This window comes from Euphorbia lathyris, chromosome 8 (assembly GCF_963576675.1).
Source record: "Euphorbia lathyris chromosome 8, ddEupLath1.1, whole genome shotgun sequence".
Lineage (NCBI taxonomy): Eukaryota > Viridiplantae > Streptophyta > Magnoliopsida > Malpighiales > Euphorbiaceae > Euphorbia > Euphorbia lathyris.
In genome coordinates, this window is record NC_088917.1 from 27,143,815 (window position 1) to 27,162,610 (window position 18,796).

Below are 18,796 nucleotides of genomic sequence, written 5' to 3' on the forward strand. Positions count from 1 at the left end.
AATACCCATTGGGTGCAAATGGATCTTCAAAAAGAAGACAGACATGGATGGAAATGTTAGCACCTACAAAGCTAGGTTAGTAGCGAAAGGATATCGTCAGAAGCAAGGAATTGATTATGACGAAACTTTCTCTCCTGTGGCTATGTCCAAATCAATCAGAATCATGCTTGCAATTGCCGCTCACTACGATTATGAGATTTGGCAAATGGATGTGAAAACAGCTTTCCTAAACGGAAACCTGCTTGAGGATGTATATATGATGCAGCCTGAAGGTTTCATATCGAAGGATGCAAATAAAGTTTGCAAACTTCAGAGATCCATTTATGGACTCAAGCAAGCATCTAGAAGCTGGAATAAGCGTTTTGACGAAACTATAAAACAATTTGGTTTTGAACAAAATTGCGAAGAAGCTTGCATTTACAAGAAAGCAAGTGGGAGCTCTATAGCATTTCTCATACTATATGTGGACGATATATTATTAATGGGAAATGACGTTGCTCTCTTACAGTCAGTGAAAGTATGGTTATCTGGTAACTTCTCAATGAAAGACCTTGGTGAAGCAGCTTATATACTTGGTATAAAGATCTATAGAGATAGATCGAAAAGACTGCTTGGTCTTTCACAGGATACATACATTGAAAAGGTGCTAAATCGGTTTAGCATGCTTGAATCGAAACGAGGTAACTTACCCATGTTACATGGAGTAAAGTTAAACAATCATCAATGTCCTAAAACTGATGATGATAAACGACGCATGGCTGTAGTCCCGTACGCCAGCGCAATCGATTCAATTATGTATGCTATGCTATGCTATGCACTAGACCTGATGTAGCGTTCGTGTTATCTGTAACGAGTCGTTACCAAGGGAATCCGGGAGACGAGCATTGGATTGCCGTCAAGAACATTCTTAAGTACTTGAGAAGAACTAAAGATATGTTCCTAGTGTACGGAGAAGGTGATCTGAAAAATAGAAGGATTTTCAGACGCAAGTCATCTCATAGATGAGAATGATTATAAATCCCAATCAGGATACCTGTTTATCTTGAATGGGGGCGCGGTCAGTTGGAAGAGTTCCAAGCAGGGAAGCGTAACTTTCTCTACGACCGAGTCAGAGTATATCGCAGCTGCGGAAGCAGCAAAGGAAGCGGTTTGGATTAGAAAGTTCATTACATAACTAGGTCTGGTGCCTGACATTGTCAATCCCATTACACTATACTGTGATAACAATGGAGCCATTGCGCAAGCAAAGGAACCACGGTCTCATAATGCATCCAAGCATTACCTTAAGCGATACCACATCATTAGAGAGATTGTGGCTAGAGGAGATGTGAGAATAGAAAGAGTACCTACAGAGGACAACGTTGCAGATCCGTTGACAAAGCCTTTAACCCAGAGAATACATGATCGTCATTTAACTTCTACTGGGATAAGTTTTAGAAACAATTGGCTTTAGTCCAAGTGGGAGTATGTTGGGGTTTAGTGTCCTATAGACAATTGTTCTAGGATACAAACTTAATGTAAATGAATTGTTCTTTATATCATTTGTTTAATGAGATATATGTTTTATAACTATATAAAGGCAATCCCTTTTAAGCACTAAATAAAGTCTAATAAAAGGAAATTCGTAAGTTTATTTAAAGTGATTATAAAGTGTTCATACAAGCATGAAGTGAGACAAAACTTTATAGTAAACTGATAAACTTAAAACCACCCCAAGTCAAGTGATATGTTTGGGATTGACATATCACTGTTGAGACTTGTATGTAACAATGTCTTCTGTCCGACAGAAAGCTGATCTCACAAGCTTCATATATACAGATATCTGGACAGTTACATAGATCCGATGAAACGTTGTTCATTAGGATTGGGGATCCGATTTGAGATAACATGATGGGTAGATTCATCCTTGTCACCTGTTCATCTTATTGGTATTAATAGGTATAACTAATCCTCAGACTCAAAGAAATATTAATTGGTATTCTGGATTACGGAATGTGATGCTTTGACTCTGGTGTAACACGATCCTTAACAGAGATGACTCTAGGGTGTGAACAGTAGACGTTGGGTATCACGGGAAGTAATTGCGGAGTCGTTATATATTGGATTGAGCATTTATCACTCCCGATAAATGGGAGATACATCCATGGATCGCTTGTGGAAGACTCGACTCTAAATCCTTGCAGGGTGATAGCTTAAGAGTAAGAAATACAGATTTCACTTAACCTATCTTTTTGAGTTGACTCGGTCTGTACAAGTAAAACGAACGTCTCGCTATATGTGACTTGACATCACCCATAGTCATAAGATTCAGTTCAAGGATGTAGTTGATAAAGGATCGAATTATACTGTAACTAATAAGGAAAGGTTAACGACAGAATCAACCTGTCTTCTTATAGCTCTGGGGGAATGATTACGGACTTGCTAATCACATACTCTGTACATCATTCCGTTATGCAAAGATTAAATATAATTCTTTGAAAATTAATTTAATAACGTTGCATACGGCTAGAACCAATAAGAACCTAATGGATCACACATAAGACTTGGAACCTAAAAGAGAGATAGATGTTAATTAATTGATAGAAGCCCAATTGAGCCCAATAAGGCCCATGGACATAAGGGGGTCGAAATTCATGTAGTGATATACATGAATAATTAATTTGATTTTGTTAATCCTAATTAGATTAGGAATATGAATTAAATTAATTAAGAGATAATTAAGTTAGGAATTTTAATTAGATTAATATACTCCTATTATTATCCAATAAGGTTATTATTATTATCCTTAATATATTAGATATATAGTGAGATAATAATTAGGAATTCTATTCCGAATGGAATTCCTATTCAGTAACCTAATTCTATCTAACTAGAGATTAGATACAAGAGATTATAAATACCCATTCCCTTGAGATTTTTGAAATCCAAGCAAGCCATACCCTACTTGTGATTTTCGAAATTCACCTAGTCCAAGAGAGAGAAAATTCGACACCCCTAGTTCGAGGACGAGATTTCTCTACGGCTTCGTTTGATTAATTGATTTTCATCTATTTCTTTTATCCTTGATCTTGTGTTGATTAGTTAGAGGCAATCTACTTTGGTTGCTATTCAACGGTTGATACTAAATTAATCTTCCCGTGTTTTATTTCGTGTTTGGGAACTCGAAGAAGAAAAACAAACAAAAGGGAGAAATTCGTTTTACTACTCCTACATCAGGTCAGTTCACGATTTCACGGATTTCCGGAGATTGAACCGTCGGATCGTCGCGAGTTTTGGACAGGAGCTTCTAGACATATTCTTCCACGTTTCCACCGAAGTGATTGTCGTTCGGAGGTCTGGAAGGTCTATTTCGGATAGGGACAGATTGGTAGACAGTTTCTATCTCTTTTGAAGTTGTGGGCACTTCGTTTGCAACGGTAGATAGAACTTCTAAAAGGTATTTCTTCTTATCCTTCTTTATATGAAATAACGGTTAAAGGATCTTGTGGTTAAATGGAAATAGGTTAAAAATTTTATATTTCCGTTACTATACCTTAGCCTAATTTCCAACATTTTCGTGGTTTTCGATTTACAAGAAACGAAACGAGAAATTGACAGAAAAAGACAACGGATATGATACATATAAACAGTAGGTTTGAAGAATGCAAACCGGGGCTACGTTTAGAGTCGGAGTAGCTCGACTTTCTCGTGATGTGTGCATGCTTATGGTGTTTGGAGGAACGTGGCTTCGCTGTGTTGTGGAAGAGTGCCTCCGTAATATATTTTCAGACGGTGGCCATTCACCCAGTGGGTTGTGTTGTCGGAACCTTGGATGTCGACCACTCCGGATGAGTGGGCGTTGATAACGGTGTACGATCCCGACCACCGACTTTTTAGTTTTCCTGGGAATAGACGGAGGCGAGAATTATATAGGAGAACTTGGTCCCCCTTGTTGAACTCCCTGATTTGCACGTGCTTGTCGTGCCATTTCTTCGTACGTTCCTTGTAAAGTTTGGCATTTTCGTACGAACCGAGACGAAGTTCATCAAGGGTATTGAGTTGGAGGAGACGGTGTTCCCCTGTAACCTGCATATCAAAATTTTAAAATTTTAGAGCCCAATAGGCCTTATGTTCCAATTCCACCGGTAAATGGCACGATTTCCCGAAAAATAAATGATAAGGAGACATCCCAATAGGCATTTTAAACGCCGTGCGGTAGGCCCAAAGAGCATCATCAAGCTTTAGGCTCCAGTCTTTCCTAGAGGAGCTAACCGTTTTTTCCAAAATACGTTTTAGTTCGCGGTTAGAAACCTCGACTTGCCCACTAGTTTGCGGATGGTAGGGCGTGGAAACTCGGTGTGCAACCCCGTATTTATGTAAGAGTTGGTCGAATTGGCGATTGCAAAAGTGGGAACCCCCATCGCTAATGATAGCACGAGGGGTTCCAAACTGAGTAAAGATGTTTTTCTTTATAAATTTCCCTACCACCTTGGAGTCGTTTGAAGGTAAGGCAACGACCTCCACCCACTTGGAGACATAGTCAACCGCCACGAGAATGTAGGCGTTGTTATGCGACTTAGGGAAAGGTCCCATGAAGTCTATCCCCCAAATATCAAAAAGTTCGCAAACTAGGATCCCTTGTTGGAGCATTTAATGTTTAAGGGAGATGTTCCCGCTCCATTGACAAGCGTCACATGATTTGACGAAGTCTTGGGAATCCTTGGACAAGGTAGGCCAATAAAAGCCACATTGCAAAACCTTTGCCATAGTCCGACTTGGGCCGAAGTGGCCCCCCGGCTCTTGGGTGTGACACATGTGCAACACATGATTTATCTCCTCTTCCGGTATGCACCTACGAATGATATTATCAGCATAACATTTAAACAAGTAGGGTTCTTCCCAAAAATAGTTCTTAGCGTCATGGAAGAACTTCTTACGTTGCTCATAAGTAAGGTGCGGGGGAAGAATATTACCGGTCTTGTAGTTCGCCATATCGGCATACCAAGGTAGAGGTGTTACCGCATAGAGGGTTTTGTCGGGAAAGGTCTCCTTGATCTCCGCAACTTCCGGAGATATGGCTTGCTCGCTTTGTAACCGGGAAAGATGGTCGGCCATGACATTCTCCACTCTTTTTTTTATCTCCGATTTCGATGTCGAATTCTTGTAGGAGTAGAATCCACCGTATCAACCGTGGTTTGGCATCCTGCTTAGTCATTATATACTTGAGAGCTGCGTGGTCAGTGTATACGATAATTTTGGATAACACAAGATATGATCTGAATTTATCGAAAGCAAAAACTACAGCAAGCATCTCTTTTTCCATAATGGAATAGTTTTGTTGGGCTTCATTGAGCGTTTTGCTCGCATAAAAAATAGGGAGGGAAAATTTTATCCACCCGTTGGCCCAAACAAGCACCTACAGCCAAATCACTCGCATCACACATAAGTTCAAAAGGGAGACTCCAATCGGGTTTCACCATGATGGGTGCATTAATTAGTTTTTCCTTTAGCGTGTTAAATGCAAGCAAACATTCGGAGGAAAAACTAAATTCCGCATCCTTTAAGATGAGTTGGGTCAATGGGGTCGCTATTTTAGAGAAATCTTTAATGAATCGCCTATAAAACCCCGCATGACCTAAGAAACTCCGAATCCCTTTAACATTGATTGGAGGAGGCAATTTCTCAATCACCTCAATCTTGGCCGAATCGACCGCGATTCCCTCCCCGGACACCTTGTGTCCTAAAACGATATAATCTTGAACCATAAACTGACACTTTTCCCAACTAAGAGCTAGGTTAGTGTCCTCGCAATGTTGAAGGACTTTATCAAGATTGTTTAAACAAATTTCAAAGGATGACCCAAAAACAAAAAAATCGTCCATGAAGACTTCCATGAAGACAGCCCTAATAGCCGGATAGGCCATCGAGGGTACAAAAGAATTTATGTCCCGCCATTCTTTCCAACATTTGGTCAATGAACGGCAAGGGAAAATGATCTTTTTGGGTGGCTTCATTAAGTTTCCTATAATCAATGCATACTCGCCACCCCGTTATTTTTCGTGTGGGAATTAATTCCCCTTGATCATTTTCCATTACCGTAGTGCCCCTTTTTTTGGGAACGCATTGGACCGGACTAACCCATGGACTATCGGAGATAGGGAAGATTATACCTGCGTCGAGGAGTTTGATTACCTCGGCCTTCACTTCCTCTTTCATGTTGGGGTTAAGTCGTCATTGCGGCTGCACGGAGGGTTTGACTTCGTCCTCCATAAAGATGCGGTGTGTGCAAATGGTGGGGCTAATCCCTTTAATGTCGTGAATGGTCCATCCAAATGCGCCTTTGTGCACCGCAACCAATGCTTCCTCCATTTCCTCTGTCAAAAGTGAAGATATAACAACAGGTAAGAAATTAGGAGGTTGCAAAAACACATATTTCAAATTAGGAGGCAAGGGTTTAAGTTCCAAAGTCGGAGGTTCTTCGAGAGATGACTTTGGTTTTACTTTGCTATCCCGGTCCAAACCCTCGAACCGGCTCCTTGCCAACAGACATTGTTCTATCTCGGAGGAGTATTCAAACGGTTTGTTCAATGGCTCCTCATCCAAATGCTCGTTACCATCTGTATCCGAAAAGGTATCCGCGGAAGATCTATTACAAAAATTCTCAACAAAAAGATCAATAGAGTCTACGGAATTTAAAAAGTTACAATCCTCCATGGTATGAGACGGGAATTTCATGGAGTTGTACACATTAAACTCTACCTCTTCGTCTTGCAACCGTAGGATGAGCTTACCTTCGTGGACATCAATGAGAGTCCTACCCGTTGCAAGAAATGGTCGTCCTAGGAGGATCGGTACCGAATCGTCTTCCGCCATGTCGAGCACCACAAAATCGGTGGGGAAAATGAATTTGTCCACTTTCACTAAGACATCCTCCACAACTCCCTTTGTCCGGGCAATGGATCTATCGGCCAATTGAAGCGTGATATTGGTAGGCTTTAGCTCTCCCAAGCCGAGCTTCCTAAAAACAGACAAAGGCATTAGATTGATACTAGCACCTAAATCGCATAAAGCTCTACTAAACTCAACATTACCGATCATGCATGGGATGGAAAAACTTCCTAAATCTTTGAGTTTAGGTGGGAGTTTATTTGTTATAATCGCGGAGCATTCCTCCGTGAGCGCTACCGTTTCATTATTTTCTAACTTCCTTTTTTTGGCGAGGATTTCTTTAAGAAACTTCGCATATGTGGGCATTTGTTCCAATGCCTCCGCAAATGGGATGTTAATGTGAAGTTTCTTAAAGATTTCCAAAAACTTGCCATATTGATGGTCCAATTTTTCCTTTTTAAGTCGTTGCGGAAAAGGGAGCTCCGGTACGTAAGCCCCAATTGGATCACACACATTTTTATTCTTATCCGAGGAAGTCATGGGTTTCGGACCCGAACCAGGGTTGCTTACCACTTCCGGTTCGTCACTTACCTTTGGAGCAGTTGGAATCGCCTTTAGAACCGGTGGTTCCAAACCCTTACCACTACGAAGAGTTATTGCTTGTGCGGTCTCCCAGTTCTTGGGTCTCGGGTTTTGTTCGGTGTTAGTCGGGAGAGACCCATGTTGTCTCTCTTGTTGTTGGCGATCTAATTGGGCCACTTGATGTCCCAAATCCCTGCAAAAAGCCTCATTGTCAGCAAGACGGGAAGATATTTCCTTGAGGAGATTAATTACCGTAGAGTCTTGCGCATTGCTAGGAGGTTGAGAACTTTGTCCTCCTTGGGCGTTGGGGGATTGGCCCAAACCTTGCTCCTTGAACTCATTATGGAATCCAGATGGGGGCTTCAACACATTTTGATTGTTGCCATAAGACAAATTCGGGTGTTGGTGTTGAGGCCTCCATCCGCTGTTATTATTATTATTACGGTGGTGATAAGCATTCGAGTTATGATAGGAGTTATAATTAGAATTATACCTCGGTTGCCCCCTACATAACTTACGCTCTCGGCATCTCCGGCAAAAGGGCTTCCGGCTTGACAATCCTTACCATGGTGGTCACCACCGCAATGTGAGCACATCAGGACCTGTGCTGTATTCTGGAGGCTCAATTGTGCCATTAAGGCGTCTAGCTTTTTATTCATCTCGATCATGGAGATCTTGGGAGCCTCGTCTTCCACGGCAAATGTTTGATGTCGAGAGGGTCCGGCAAGCCGATCTTCTTTCCACTGGACACTTTTCCTAGCTAATTCATGGATGAGCTCGTAAGCCTCGCTTGCCGATTTTTGAAACAAATCCCCACCTGCGGCGGAATCAACGGTTGCACGATTAGTGGGAGTTAAACCATGGTAGAAGGTACTTACCAAATCATGCTTAGGGATGTCATGGTGGGGGCAGTTTCGGAGCAACTTCCGGAACCTAGCCCAAGCTGAATGAAGGGCCTCGCATTCAAGTTGCCTAAAGGACGTGATATCGTTCCTCAACTTAACCGTTTTGGACAGCGGGAAGTAGTAGGAAAGGAACTCCTTCTCAAGCTCCTCCCATGATGTAATCGATCCCGCCTCCAACGAGTGCAACCACTCCAACGCTTGTCCTGTCAAAGAGAAAGGAAACAACTTTAGTCGGACAACCTCAACCGATACACCGTTTTTCCGAGAAGTTTCAGCACACATAAGAAATTTATCGAGGTGTTCGTTAGGGTTTTCATGGGGTTCCCCTCCGAATTGACCAAGTTGTTGGATTAGTTGGATCATGCTAGTCTTTATTTCGTATGTGTTGGCCGGAATGGTGGGGGCAACGATTTTGTTGCGGTTTTGAGGGTGATGCGGAGCAAGAATCTCCATCATCGAGCGCATGTCATTGCCTCCACCATTGCGGTTGTTATTCACGGGTTGCACCGACGGCCTTTGGTTGACCTCGGGTTGGTTAGCTTCATTGTTGAGGTTTGCCATTTTCTCTCTCCGAATCCTACAAAGAGTATGTTCAATTTCAAGATCAATAGGAACGAGAGTATCACTCCGAGATCGGGTGTGCATAAAATAAATAAATGAAAAGAATTATAAACAAGAAAGAATATTGTTAGTAAAAAGTATATATAAACAATTTATACAAAGATAATGCTTAGACTAACAGTAAAACGTTTTTGTCTAATATTGCAAGAAATTATAAATCCCCGGCAACGGCGCCAAAAACTTGATGAGTGTCCGGTAGAGCTCTAAATATATTATGATAAGTGTGTTATTACTATGGATGTGATCTTCCTAAATGCTCTATCTCTACTAGACGCTACTACTTAGGGGCAAGTGTACCCCGTCGTATCAAGTAATAATCCGGTTAAGACCGGGTATTGAATCCACGGGATTTATAACTACAAGTATTAAACGACTCGGTTTTATACGTTATCTAAGCGGTGAATACTTTGAGTTGATGTGGGAAACAACTACAAACTACTCCTAACTATAAGTGAGACAGATTTATATAGCGAAAACTCTACGAAATGATATGGAAGGTGATAAGTTATAAATATGATAAACAATGACTCTCAATATATACGGTTGATGATTTACTCTTGCAATGATGACTACGTGTAGTGTGACCGACCCGTGAAGTACTTAGACTACGTGGTTCCTAGTCAAGGCGTGTCTAATGCTTGGGATTAGAAATTAGGGCCCGTAAGTTCCATGGCTTGTCAATTCCTATGGTTTCCGGTGCGTCACTTCCGGTAAGGCAACACCTATATGAATCCCTAAAGATAGCCCGAATGGCGTCGGAAATCGCGTTCCCCTACACGATAATCAATTACGAATATCAAAACAAGTAACAAACATCAACACATATATAGAAAAAGAGATTGTGAATCATAAATTACAAATATGGAAAATGTAAATATGGAATACAACCAAGCCTAGTACATAGGAAGAGTACAAGCTAATTAGCAAGTGAAAAGGGAAGAATCCACCCTCAGAACTAGCTAACCGGACTCAAGACCGTCTCTTAGGACTTGGAGGTGGAACTCTCGAGCTTGGTGAACGAAGGTAGAACGGAACTTTGACGGAATGCCGAAATAAACGAACAAGCTCTCAAGGTGATAGAATTTTGCTATAAAATCTGAAAATAAAATCTAAAACTATGTAGCAAGAACTCAATACATAAAATTCTCGATATCTAAATGAGTGCTAGTCACTCTTATTTATACACATCAAGCTAGGGGTAGAATTGTAAGTTCACAAGATACAAGCATGGAGATACATTATTTCTGCAGAATTCCCATGACACGCCCCGCGTATGGTAGGGGACGCCCCGCGTATTGACCCATCCCGTCAGAAATCTCCTGCATGTGGACCAAATTCAGATCTTGTTGTCTCAACCATGCCCCGCGTAGACTGAGGTATGCTCCGCGTGGTTGAGCTCCTAAGATTTAGTAGCTCGAATTAGGTCTTTTACGCCACGTGTAGCCTGAAGCACGCCCCGCGTATATGAGTCCCTGGAACTTTAGATTGAAGAACTTCCCATATACGCCCCGCGTGTAAGGTGGGACGCCTCGCGTAGTAGCAGTTGACTTGGGAGACCATGCAGTCTGACTTTCATGATTGATCTTATCATCTCTGACTAGATGTCTCACGCCCCGTGTGGTTGTTGATACGCCCCGCGTATCGGTGGGTTAGTCCCACGTGGTGCCTGTGGATTGAGCAATTATTTCTGACTGGATGTCCCACGCCTCGCGTGGAGGTTGAAAAGCCCCGCGTATGTCGGTGGATTTTTGCTCCTTACTCGTACCTGAAATACAATTCTCGAGAGCCGAGTTAGCTTGACGTTTTATTTTCTAAATTAATCAAAAATAAAGATAAATAACCGAAAGTACGGATTTTATTTTTATTTCGTTATTTTATTAAAACATTCTATTTTTGCAATTAAACTTATTTATTTATTCCAAAATTAAACCGTAAATCACGCTAAAAGATAGGGACGAAACGCCCCTATCATTCAACAGAAAATCTACATAAATCACACAAGTAAATGTATAACATGAAGTCTTTCTCATAGCAATAATCACTAAACTTGTTTAACAACAAGAAGTGTTGGGGTTTAGTGTCCTATAGTCAATTGTTGTAGGATATAAACTAGCGGTAAATGAATGGTTCTTTTATATCATTTGTTTTTAATAAGATATAGTTTTTTGTTTTCAACTATATAAAGACAATTACTTTTAAAGAACTAAATAAGTCAAATAAAAGAAAATTCTTAAGTTCATTTAAAGTGATTATAAAGTGTTCATACAAGCATGAAGTGAGACAAAATATTATAATAAACTAATAAACTTAAAACCACCCCAAGTCATGTAATATGTTTTGAATAGAGATTGACATAATACTGTAGAGACTTGCATGTAACAATATTTTCTGCCGAGACAAAGAGCTGATATGTGCTTAAGGGCATCACAAAAGAATGTCCTATTAAACATAATTATTTATAAAAAGTGACATAATTATTTACAGGATTCTTGTTCGGTCCAAACATGAACCAAACCGGACCGAACAGAAATATTTTGGTTTGGTCTGAACCAAACCGAAACGATTGAACATCAGATAAACAAATGTTAGTTTATAGTTGATAACTATAAAATGCACTTACAAGCTATGCCCTGTCACGAGAATAACTTCAGGAGCCATCCAGCATGGAGTACCCTTCACTGACTTTGCACCATATATAGTATCATGTAGAAACATAACAACCTCAATAATGAGGGAAACCCACCAAAAGAACCCGAAGAATACAAAACCTTTGAATGAAAAAAAAACGATATGGATACCTGCTCTACTACTTTCTTGGATGCTCAAAAAATCAGCAAGTTTAATGCACCCATTTTTATCAACAAGAATGTTTTCCCCCTATAGAGAAACAAGCAGTGACAAATTTGAAAAGAGAGAACGATAATTTCTTAAATATAAAGAGCTTACTAAAATAAAGCGATACCTTGATGTCCCTATGCATGATTCCATTCTTATGTAGGTATTCTAATCCCAATAACAGTTGTTTTGTGTACATTCTTATAACCTGTTTAACGTGGAGTGAGATCAATCTTTCAATTAATTGCATTCAAAAACTTCAGAGTTTCAAAAAATTCAGAATTAACTTTCACTTACAGACTCGAGGAAGGATCCAAATTTCTCCAGGAGTGATGATATGGACCCACCAGGAACAAGTTCCAACAGAACGTTTAAAGAGTCATCTTTTCTAGTACTTCCCAAATATTTCTAGTAAGCAAAGGGGGAAAAGGTTAATCCTTCAACAATACTAAACCATAATCACTAACAACACAAACTTCATACTCACAACAATGTTTTGATGTGAAAGATTTTTGAGAATTTCTACTTCGGCTTCAAGCTCCTTTATGCGAGCCTATTCCAAATCCAAAGAGGTAAGTAAAATAGGAAATAACTATTTAGCTTCTCAAACTTAAAAGCGAAAGTAATGCAAATCATAAGCTAAAAATTTAATTTTAGCGCCAAATTAACCATTAATCAAACCAGAAAATGATATAAGCTTCAATCCATACCTGCGTTTTCTCTTTTGAAGCACTATTGGGATCAATCAAAACCTATAGAAAATAAAACAAAACAAAATTAATGCATGTTCAACAGAAAATCTACATAAATCACACAAGTAAATGTATAACATGAAGTCTTTCTTATAGCAATAATCACTAAACTTGTTTAACAACAAGAAGTGTTGGGGTTTAGTGTCCTATAGTTAATTGTTGTAGGATATAAACCAGCGGTAAATGAATGGTTCTTTTATATCATTTGTTTTAATAAGATATAGTTTTTTGTTTTCAACTATATAAAGGCAATTACTTTTAAAGAACTAAATAAGTCAAATAAAAGAAAATCCTTAAGTTTATTTAAAGTGATTATAAAGTGTTCATACAAGCATGAAGTGAGACAAAACATTATAATAAACTAATAAACTTAAAACTACCCTAAGTCAAGTAATATGTTTGAATATGGATTGACATAATACTGTAGAGACTTGCGTGTAAAAACGTTTTCTATCGAGACAGAGAGCTGATCTCACAAGCTTCAGATATGTGGATATCTGGACAGTTACATGGATCCAGTGAGAGTTCATTAGGATTGGGGACCCGACTTGAGATAACAGGATGGATGGATTTATCTTGTGTCACATGTTCATCACATTGGTATTAATAGGTTTAAGTAATCCTCAGACTCAAAGGAATGTTAATTAGTGATTCTGGATTATGGAATGTGATACTTTGACTCTGTTCAAACACGATCCATAACATAGATGACTCTGGGGTGTGTGCGGGTAGGCGTTGGGTATCACATGAAGTAATTGCAGAATAGTTAACATTGGATTGAGCATTTGTCACTCCTTCCTGATAAATGGGAGATATGTCCAAGGATCGCTTGTGGAAGACTTGACTCTAAATCCTTGCAAGGTGATAGCTTAAGAATTGAAATAGAGATTTCACTTAACCTATCTATTCAGAGTTAACTCGGTCTGTACAAATAAAATGAACGTCTCACTATATGTGACTTGACATAATCCATAGTCATAAGATTCAGTTCAAGGATGTAGTTGATAAAGGATCGGATTATACTGTAACTAATACAGAAAGGTCAACAACAAAATCAACCTGTCTTTTATAGCTCTGGGGGAATGTTTACGATTCTGCTATTCACAATCCTCGCACTCATTTTGTTATACAAAGATTAAATACAATTTTGGGAAATTAATTTAATGGTTGTATATGACTAGTAGCAATAAGAACATAATGGGTCACACATAAGACTTAGAACCAAAAGAGGAATGGATAGTAATTAATAGATGGAAGCCCAATATAGTTCATTAAGGCCCAATAAATGAGGGGGGCGAAATACATGTATTAAATACATGTGAGAATTAATTTATTTTAGACAATTGTGATTATATTATAATTATGGTTAAATTAATTATAGGATAATTAAGTTAGAAGGTTTAATGTGATTAAATTACTTCTAATTATTATTCTATCAAACAACTTAATATTATCTTTATATTTAGATATAATTGTTGATAATATTTATAGAGTATTATTTAGAATAAAACTTTAAATAAGTAACCTAATTCTATCTAATTAGGGTTTAGATACAAGAGGCTATTTATACCCCCCTTACATGGAAATTTCGGCCAACCCTAATTGAAGAGGAGAAAGAAATTTCTGCCACCCTTGTTGAGGAAGAAATTTGCTCCGCTTGCTTCCATCCGATTAATTCTATCTCTTCCTTTTTCTCTTTGATCTTGTGTTGATTTATTAGAGGCAATCTTTATTGATTGTTATCCTTTTGGTTGAGATTCTAATCGTTTGATTGTTTGTTTTTGTTTGTGTTCGTGGAACCCGAGACTAAGAGTCGTGGGCACTTCGTTTGCAACTGTAGATAGATCGTCAATAAAGGTATTTCATTCTATCACTCTTTATATGAAATAACGATTAACGGATCTTGGGAAAAGGGAAATAGATAAAATTTTATAATTCCACTACGCCTAGGCTTGTCTATTTACCTTCAAGAAGCTCTCCTGAATCAAGATTCATCCCCATATAAACCTTACCAAATGAACCCTCCCCAATCAACCCTCCCGTTCACCACCAGATTGGGGGAGTATCATCTTTAATACTAGAGGGAAGAGCTGGCAGTGTTGGAGGCTTAGAAAATAAACCCATTCGCGATTTGCGAATGCCGGAGCCGATCTTCTTAACAAAACCTCCAAATCGTCCATCATCTCCAGAAGTGGATTTAAACATTAGGGGTCGGGGAACCGATCCAAAGAGATATTGCATCTGCATATTAAGAAGAAATCTCGCTTAATAAAACAATGACATAATAAAAAGAAAATAGAGTTAAATTAATAGATGATAATACATAGCTGAGTAAAATTTATAACTCAACCACCATAGCAAACAGTAGCAACTTACATACGAAAAAGGTAGAAGAATGACAACTAAGGAGGGCTCAGAAACTCTTTTATAGTAGAATTAAGGTTCAATTTTACATCTCTAATAAGAAAAAGGATTGACCAAATGAGTCGATTCTCATTGAGTCATTCAAATTGGCACCGAAATTGCTCACTTTGGCCACAATTTAGGTACATTTGATATTCACCCCATAGATTCAAACTGATAGGATAGGGAATCATAATTTATGACTAGAATCAGGAATTGTAAAACTTGAATAACAATGCTATCATGAGATATGATTGGAAAATAGTTCACATGGCATTTCCACCACAACCAGAACTGAAAACTTTAGAATTATTGATGTCAATCTAATGATATACAACATTAGAAGTCCAATTTTATCCTTCTATAATTTTCAATTATACATTTTCTCCATTACAAAATGTTCCTCACCCTTTTGTTTCCATATAGGATACAGATTATGGAGAGATTATTGACAAACTTCATGACTAAAAAAAGTCATTACCATAAAATAGAAGCACTCAGAAGAGACTGCAAATTAGAAAGGAAACGCAATCACATCAAGAGCACACTATACATCCTCATATATATAATCACAGTCACTCGCTTCCCATGGATAGTGCTGCTGTTGCAGCTCAAGTACTTCTCCTTCATCATCTCCTGCATGATCTAACCAAGGAAAATATGATACCTATTTGATAAGTAACAATATATTCAAAACAACACGTGCCTTAAAAACTATTGAATTTAAAATCCTTATCATCCAAATTTTCTATTGCTTCCACACTTTCTTCATCCAAAATACTGGTTTCTACCTACAATTCAACATAAAGCAAGTGTCATATGTCCAGTATCGGACATGAGTATTCATATAAATTGACTCAAAACAAATTGTCAGTAATGAAAAACAATTAAATTCACTGGCTTCTCCTTCTTCTTTTTCAAACCAACGAATGTACTAGCAGCTCCTTCAGAGACTGTAATTAAAGAAAACATAAGCAAACAGGAAAACTAAATTCATGCCCTTTTACACCAAGCCATTGACAAGTATTTGATGAAGTAAATAAATAACATGAAGTGAAGAAAGATTTTTCTAGTTTAGCAACCTGATAAGGATTCAGTCTTCTCAGTAATTGTATCTACAGAATCATCTGTGCATTCCAGTATGGCACTAGTCTTTTTCTTTTTCTTCTTCTTTCTGGTGGGATCAAAAAGGGCAAGCTGCAAAGAAGAAATACTATAAGATTAATGAACTACAGCCTATAGGCATACAAATTACCATCAGCTTAAAAACTGGGATACAAACCAACTGCCACCCCGATCTTTTACAGAGGTCTTGAGCAAATAAGTCATGAAACATATATAACACATGGAACGAATTGATCCTTAATAAGAACATATATTTAAAAACAAAACAAAATAAATTCAACAAGCAAATAATTAGATCAAGGGATTACACTACAAAAGTTGTTAACAGGGTTATAGTCCTCCAACTATTTAATATATGAAAGCTCGACACTATTGATTAACTAACTGTACTTCTCAAGTGGCATAAAGGTATGTCCCTATCTTTATCTACAATTGTGTTCTAGTTCCTTTTTCACATCGCTCTGTGTAAGCTGAATATACTATTTTAAATTATTGATGTTTCTCATAAAAATTGCTTAGAGCGTATTGGAGGGTGAATGTTTCTGTACATGTTTCTTTTGTGATTTAACTAATAACTCATTGCATAATGTGTAAAGCACCCACCCCAGATCACTTAATAAAGATATACAGTAAGAACATTTTACAGTAGATATACAGTAAGAACGTTTTACACTAGAACGTTTTAAGACTTGAAATATTTAATCAATGTAATACAGCTGCCTCAAGTTCAAGAGCTTATTTCTGTCACCTCGTCCTTCCCATTATTAGAATTTTTGTCTGTCATCATGATTGCTAACTTAGAATTCGATAATCAAAAAATTAAAAAATTCTCCAACAGACCTAGAGAAAACAAATAAGAACGATAGCAACAAATAATCATCAGATTCAAGAAGAAAATGCCAGTGGAATTACTAATGCATAAAAGCAGGCGACTAATGATAAAGGTTTTCCACAGTTGTGTGTCTCAACTCAACTATCCAAAAGTGGTAACGTACAACAAAGTCTGGAAGAGGGAATAAAAGGAGTTAAACTAGAGTATCCTTCTCGAACTAATTTTGTTCATTCGAGGATAAATTTCAATTGATGCACAAGCGAGAAGTTCAAAAGTTAACACACAACAATTCATGGAATTCACGATTGGTATCAATTTTTCACAAGACTCCATCAAAGTATGGATAAAGAAATCAAAGGGGATCAAATGTAACAGAAGACAGAGAATGAAAGAAGATAATAAATGATTAGGGAGCTGTGGGAGGAAGAAGAGTACATACTCTTTGTTTAGTCCGCAGTAGAAACTAGGAAGGAAGAGGACACTGTTGCAGAAGAATTAGGTCAAACAATCTGTAAACCAGATGCTTCACCTGCACTGTAGATTTGCGCTTATGCCTCCTTATCTGTCTCGCCTGCAAATCCTGCTAACAGCCGTGTAGGACTTTAGGGTTTAAAGAAGGAAGAAAAGGACTCTGGCTTAGTTCGTTCTCCTTTTAGGAAACAGTAATGGAAAACGAATGGGAAATGGTGTGAGATGTTCAAATGCGTGAAGATGATGCTTCTAATTTGTAAGCTATGGGATAGACAGGGACCCAGATTTTTGTGCTTCGACTGTCTTAGAGTCGGTGCATAGGAATCCCACCAATTTCTTTTAAAATGACAGTTATTTTAGCGTTCCACTCAATTTATTATTGGGTACTCTAATTTTAGTGTTCACATGAGTGGAGTGGCCTAAGTAATTAAATTTTATAAATATAGTTGATTATTGGGCGCTCTAATCATTCTTTTTTTTAAACTAATGAAATGATAATTTTTTTTAATGAATGGATCATATGATCAAAGCTTTGCAACATCATTACAGACCGAATCCCAAATAACTACAGGACAATCCTCCATAAATATCATCAGAGTGTCAATTTCCTTAGCCCACACAGCTAAATTATGAGCCGACACATTTCTCTCTCTATGAGTAAAGCTAAATGAAGCCGAAACAAAACCCCAAACTAAATAGTTAGACATCCTCGTATAAATGGCTCAATGAAACTGGCGGATCTCGGGAACCATTTAAGGCATCCACCATAATTTTTTGCGTCTGACTCAATACATATATTTGTACAAAAACAATCTCTAGCAAAAACTAGACTCTCCATGAATGCCTGTAGCTCCGTTGCTTCTACTAAAAAACATGGATCGATTGGAATTTCGGCAGAAGTAAGAATCAGACCCTTGTCGTCACGAGCAATCAAACCAACCCTTGTGATAAGGCCATTTTTCCCAAGTGAGGCGTCATAATTTATTTTAGTAACACCTCGCGGGGGTGGATGCCAAATCTTGTAAGAGTCAGAAATGACTGCTCCATCTGAACAACGGTTTGAAGCGTTCGAACTTAGTGTCCATGATTCCAAAAAATCAATTATTTTGAGCTTCAATACATCGTCTTCAATCCATAATCACCAAAGTGAACAAGTGAATTTAACAAAAATCAGCTTTAATGAGTTGAGAAAAACATACCTGTATCCATTCTAATGTGTCAGTTGCGTTAAATTTATCGACCCGCTGCTACAGTCCTGATGTTTTCCAGAAATGCTTCAATCTACAGCACGACTTCAATGCATGAAGAGCGTACAATTGATTCCCCGTCTCACCAGTGAAGTGAACGTCGGAATTAAATTACGTGTAAAACGCCACAGAAAATGGCACACTTTCAGCGATAAT

The 18,796-nt window shown here is 38.3% G+C and overlaps 1 protein-coding gene across 1 annotated transcript in view; it reads right to left on the reverse strand.

Moving 5' to 3' along the window:
• LOC136203895 (eukaryotic translation initiation factor 2 subunit beta-like) overlaps positions 1-16,874 on the reverse strand; it is a 51,147-nt gene extending 34,273 nt beyond the window's left edge. Inside the window, exons 1-5 of the mRNA XM_065995111.1 lie at positions 16,832-16,874; positions 16,048-16,164; positions 15,863-15,918; positions 15,681-15,756; positions 15,519-15,610 (exon numbers count right to left, since the gene is read on the reverse strand). Of these exons, the coding sequence (XP_065851183.1) occupies positions 15,519-15,610; positions 15,681-15,756; positions 15,863-15,918; positions 16,048-16,164; positions 16,832-16,874 (384 nt within the window). The remainder of the gene's footprint in view (positions 1-15,518; positions 15,611-15,680; positions 15,757-15,862; positions 15,919-16,047; positions 16,165-16,831) is intronic.
• Between the last annotated feature and the right edge of the window lie 1,922 nt (positions 16,875-18,796).